Source organism: Lupinus angustifolius, unplaced genomic scaffold, assembly GCF_001865875.1.
Source record: "Lupinus angustifolius cultivar Tanjil unplaced genomic scaffold, LupAngTanjil_v1.0 Scaffold_1_975, whole genome shotgun sequence".
In the NCBI taxonomy this organism is placed as follows: Eukaryota; Viridiplantae; Streptophyta; class Magnoliopsida; order Fabales; family Fabaceae; genus Lupinus; species Lupinus angustifolius.
Window position 1 is genome coordinate 12,391 of NW_017716292.1, and position 5,569 is coordinate 17,959.

Below are 5,569 nucleotides of genomic sequence, written 5' to 3' on the forward strand. Positions count from 1 at the left end.
TTTGGTATCGTCTTGGCTTTGCCCATCCTAAATTTTGGTGTAATCAAACGTTTATTAGTTGGATGAGGGACAATTCTAAACCCCCAAATGGTAGATTATTCTTGGCGGGTATTTAGTGGGCTTGGAGATGGATGAATAATATTATTCTAGGTTCTCAGGCTTGAGATATCACCTATGTTGCTTCTCGTGTTCATCAGGACTTTAGAGATTAGGCTCCTTCGGTCTTAGACTCGGGCGAAGTGGATAATTATATCTCTCTGGTTCAATGATCTCCCCTACTGTTGGGCAAGTGGAGATTAATGTTGATAGTAGTTGTTCTATGCCATCCAATATTATGGGTGGCGGAGCTATCCATAATCATGAAGGAAGATGGCTTCTGGGTTTCTCTTCTGGATTTGGAGTTTGTTCTGCTATTGAGGCCGAGTTCTTTGCGATGTAACAAGGGCTACTTTTGGTATGGGATGAGGGCTTTCAATCTATTGTGCTTGAATGTGATTGTTTGGAGGCTGTGCAAATCATTACCAAGAGTCTTGTTGTTAGATACCAGAGAATTTCTGAAGTGGTGAGTCGTATCCGTAAGTTGCTTGACCGTTGTTGGGATGTTCAGATTACATTTATCCATAGAGAGGCCAACTCCTTGGCGAACTTTATGGCGAAGACAGACGCTCATTCAAGCTCGAGACTCTAGATTTGGTTGTCTGCTCTTACTGGGGTGTCAGATTTCTTAGTGTTAGATATTTCTGCTTAATTTTTTTTCTTTTGCTTTTCCGATGTACCAAAAAAAAATTATTCATATGCGTTGAATCTTCCACACCCTCTATAACAATTGAATCTTCAACCCTTTCCATTATGTAAGGATGGGAAAATGTACATATCCATAGGACCAGCAATGGTTTAACTACTCGCCATAGAATGAAAGCTGTGTAGAATTCATGAATCAAAATTATTTATTTGAATTAGATTATTTATTGAAAGTAAAATCATCTACCTATCTTCTATCAATCAGTTTAATATAATAAATTATAAAAACTAAAATTTAAAATAATAAATGCAATAAATTTAATATGGGTTATAATAATTTAAGATAATAAAATGCATAAATCTTATTATAAGTGATAATAGTGAATTTAGTTGTAGATAAATAATAATTTTAGTGTTTATTCCTTTAAATTTTTATTCGATTGGTCTATTGTATATTATATGAGTTGGAAATATAAATTATGTGTATAGTACGGCATCTAATTGCACAATCTGATCCGACTACCAATGCTGTTTATATTAGTTGGTAAGTAAGTATAGAAAATAAAAAAGATGTCATGAAAAAAGGATAATGTTGATGTAGAGAAATATTTGTAATTTCTTTCAAAATATTATTTTTTTTTATAAGCAACAGGCCTAAAGACCGGTTACTATGAATTACTAAACGTGAAATCCGGCCATCCTCATATACGAAGTCTCACATCAAAGAAGTGTCGATTATTAAAAAAAAAATACCTAAGTGAATAGGATCATATAAGATTAGTTTTTTTCTTGTTTTTTTAAATACTATAAAATTGCAATTCTTCCAACATTATCTAATGTTATTCATTATTTAATAGTGTGAATGACAGCAACAACATAACTAAAGATAGTTAAAACTTTTAACAGAGACAAACAAAAAATAATAATAAATATAGTATAGAAAATGTAAAATATATTATTAAAATAACTATAGTTTTTTTTATAGAATGCCGTATAATAACTTCGAGAAACAAAATTCTTGTTTCAATCATTGTCCCAATTATGTATCCCAAAATATCAATAATAATGGAAAATTAAATATTTTAATTGATATAATATTTTTATTATTTGATACAAGATTTGATATATAGGTTGGGATAGCAAATTCAGGATCCATGTTGATACAAAATGAACATTATATCTCAAAAAATGTATCACTTCATGTGTTACTATTTATGAATGGTCAAAAAATACTTAATTATTAAATTTTTAACTTAAATATTTTTTTCAATTAATCAAACATGAGATGACACACTTTTGTAGGAGAGTGCTCTCATTCTTGGACAAGGATCATCTGTCCCATAATTTTCCTATCTTTATGTCTCGAACCAATCAAACTTCATAAAATAATATTAACATGACAATTTCTGTTTTTTATAATTTTCTTTTTAAATGAATAAAGCTTTTTAATTTAGTTGGGACACCAAATGTGACATGAATACTCATCCCTCATTCTCATTCTTGACACAATATTAAGTATTAGAAGGGTGAAGTGACAGCCGCTCTCTAAGCACCTTATAAATTCCATGTTTGCATTGCTTCCTCTTCCATCATACCATCACCATCATGGACCTTCGAAACCCATCCACTCTTTGCTTCGTATCCTTTCTCTTTCTATTCTTGTTATTCAAATTACTCAAGACTTCTAGTTCTAAAAATTCCACAACCAAATTACCACCTGGCCCATGGAAACTCCCTCTCATAGGTAACATACACCAATTTGTAGGGGCAATGCCTCATCACCGTTTGAGAGATTTAGCAGCCAAGTATGGTCCCATAATGCACCTTAAACTAGGAGAAGTATCCAACATCGTAGTTACTTCACCTGAAATTGCTTACGAGGTTATGAAAACACATGATATCAACTTTGCAAATAGACCCGAATGTCTCTTTGCAAAGTTATTTGCTTATAATGCTACAGATATTGAATTCTCTCCATATGGAGAATACTGGAGGCAACTACGAAAGATATGCACCATAGAGTTGTTATCCTCGAAGCGTGTCCAATCATTTCGTTCCATAAGAGAAGAGGAAATGTCAAAAATGGTTAAAACAATAAGTGAAAGTGAAGGATCAATTGTTAATCTCAGTGAGATGATTACTTTAACTACTTATGGGATCATGGCCCGTGTAGCTATTGGTAAAAGAAACACAAATCAGAAAGTGTTGATATCAACTATTGAGGAAGCAATTTTACTCTCTGGGGAACTTTGGGTTACTGATATGTTTCCCTCTAGTAGAATACTTCAATTGATGAGTAAGGGGAAGGCTACTAAACTTGAAAATTTGCATGTAGACACTGATAGGATATTGGAAAACATCGTCAATGATCACAAAAATAAAAAAACAGGTGATGGTAATGCTGGGGAAGATCTAGTTGATGTTCTTCTTAAGTTTCAACAAGATAAGGACTCTCAAACTCCCTTGACTAATGACAATATTAAAGCGATCATCCAGGTAAGTAGTTAGTTAATTACTCGGTTTTTCATAATGAAACTATAGAAATAAACTTCTTGAAAAGTTTAAAGTTTGATAATTCATAACAGTAAAGAAAAAAAGATAATATGGGTCATCTAAGGATGGAAATGAGGCAAAGGAACACGAGTTTAGCTCAGATATATTAACTAACTTATTAAATTTAATTCATGAATTAAATAAATTGAACTTAAAATATAAATTGTGCTTGGTAAATATATTATCTGAACTTGGACAAAATATGCTTGATATATTTCTTTCATAAATGAAATATAACTCTGTAGTGGAAAATTTGTATAGAACTCTATGCACCTCTGTGTAACCCATATTAAAATGTTCTACAAGCTTATTTATTTTGATTTTAGACTATTCTTTTAGTTGGCATTAAGACTCACACTCACATGTGTTTTTCTTTTGGATTTAGTCCCTAATATGTAATGATATTTTGCATTTGGTCACTGTAATATATATGTTAGTGTTTTGGATAAGGTCCATAACATATTTGAATTCTGGATATGTTTTGATTATATCAGCACTTAATAGACTTTGGCTATAACGGGTGGGATTGAAATCACAATAAAAGAATTTACACAGATTTTGACCAACTAATTTTTAAATGGGTGGAAAAAAAATCATAGTTTACGTGAAATAAATCCATAGTTAAACATTGTTTAATTTATAAGACAGTATACAAAAGTTCCTAAGTGTACTAAAGCTTACCACCTTTGTATATAAGGAAATATATATACCCTTCCAGATAACAGTTTATTATTCCATTTATAGGAGATGATTGCTGGTGGTGGCGAAACGACATCAAGTGTTGTGGTGTGGATGATGTCAGAAATGATGAAGAAATATGAAGTGATGGAACTAGCACAAGCTGAAGTAAGAAAGGTCTATGCTAGCAAAGGATTTGTTGATGAATCTGAGTTGCACCAATTGACATATTTAAAAGCAGTGATCAAAGAAACCCTAAGACTACACCCACCTGTGCCATTGTTAATGCCAAGAGAAAGTAGAGAAAGTTGCAAAATTAATGAATATGAAATACCAGCTAAGTCCAAGGTCATGATTAATGTTTGGGCAATTGGAAGAGATCCTAAGTATTGGACTGATGCTGAAAGTTTCAAACCTGAAAGGTTTCTTAATACCTCCTTTGATTTTAGAGGCACTGATTTTCAGTTTATCCCATTTGGTTCTGGAAGGAGAATATGTCCAGGGATTGCATTTGCAACACCAAACATGGAGCTGCCACTTGCAAAATTGCTTTATCATTTTGATTGGAAGCTTCCTAATGAAATGAAGAGTGGAGAACTTGACATGACTGAATCAACTGGGATGAGTATTAAGAAAAGAGATGACCTATGCTTGATCCCCATTATTCATATGTCTTGATATATATATATATATATATATATGTATTACCTATATGAATAGTTTCATAAACTATTGAATAATGCTTTGTAACAAGCATATCTCCTCACCTATGTTTGAGGTGGCATAAGCTAAGTATGTGTGTGAGTAATAAAAAATAAGATGGAACTAAATGTAATGACATGACCAAATGATGTTTGTATGAGAATGGTAATAATTGTGTCTTTCCTTATATTTAAGTTGCTATTTTGTCATTTTATTTGATGATGATTGTAATGTGATCTTATTTTATGATATATTTTGTTCACCATGTTCTACAAATTAAATAAAGTGGTGATGAATATGTACATGTAGTTAGTTTTTCATTACTTAATAAGCGACATTCTAAAGTTTTTTATTATAAAAAACTTTAACAATCTTTTTTGGTATGGTGAAGGGATAATATGACATTAAAGATTCTGAGTTGAACAAGGTTGAAGGTTAGGTTGAGAATGGTTGAGGAAGGTCGAATTGGACTTACGATCAATCATGGATTACCTTGGGTTGGTACCTAAAAGGGAACTACACGCTTAAGTTGATATTTATATTGGGCGAGCTAGTTAGATAGTAGAGATAGGATAGAAGGCAAGATGAAATGATACTTTCCATCTAGATGACCTTCACTATTTATGATGAATAAGATGAGCTTAAGTTGCATTGAAGAAAAGGTCTAGTGACATCATAGATGACACCATACTATAGCCCTATTAGTAGGTCGTCTAGCCAGCATATATCTTTGCCTATGGTGGCCTCTAGATGTCCCTTAAGGGAGCCTTTATTCGAGCAAGATCCTGGAATTCATTGGTCGTTGTGGGCTTATCTGAATCATGGGTCACTCCACTTATATTTTGAACCTACATGTAGAAATGGTTGTCTCGATCTAGTGACATAACCAACCTAC

At 32.5% G+C, this 5,569-nt stretch overlaps 1 protein-coding gene across 1 annotated transcript; it reads left to right on the forward strand.

Moving 5' to 3' along the window:
* Positions 1-2,278: 2,278 nt before the first annotated feature.
* On the forward strand, positions 2,279-4,846 carry LOC109337074 (cytochrome P450 71D10-like). Its single transcript, XM_019573948.1, has 2 exons — positions 2,279-3,237; positions 4,039-4,846. Exons 1-2 carry the CDS (start codon positions 2,347-2,349, stop codon positions 4,648-4,650), a joined length of 1,503 nt encoding a protein of 500 aa, XP_019429493.1. The 5' UTR covers positions 2,279-2,346; the 3' UTR covers positions 4,651-4,846.
* The last annotated feature ends 723 nt before the right edge of the window (positions 4,847-5,569 follow it).

Bases quoted from the DNA above. Each gene is read 5' to 3' on its own strand.
- LOC109337074 (XM_019573948.1), top strand. From the start codon at position 2,347: ATGGACCTTCGAAACCCATCCACTCTTTGCTTCGTATCCTTTCTCTTT. The intron at 3,238-4,038 runs GTAAGTAGTTAG...TTCCATTTATAG, and splicing joins ATATTAAAGCGATCATCCAG to GAGATGATTGCTGGTGGTGG.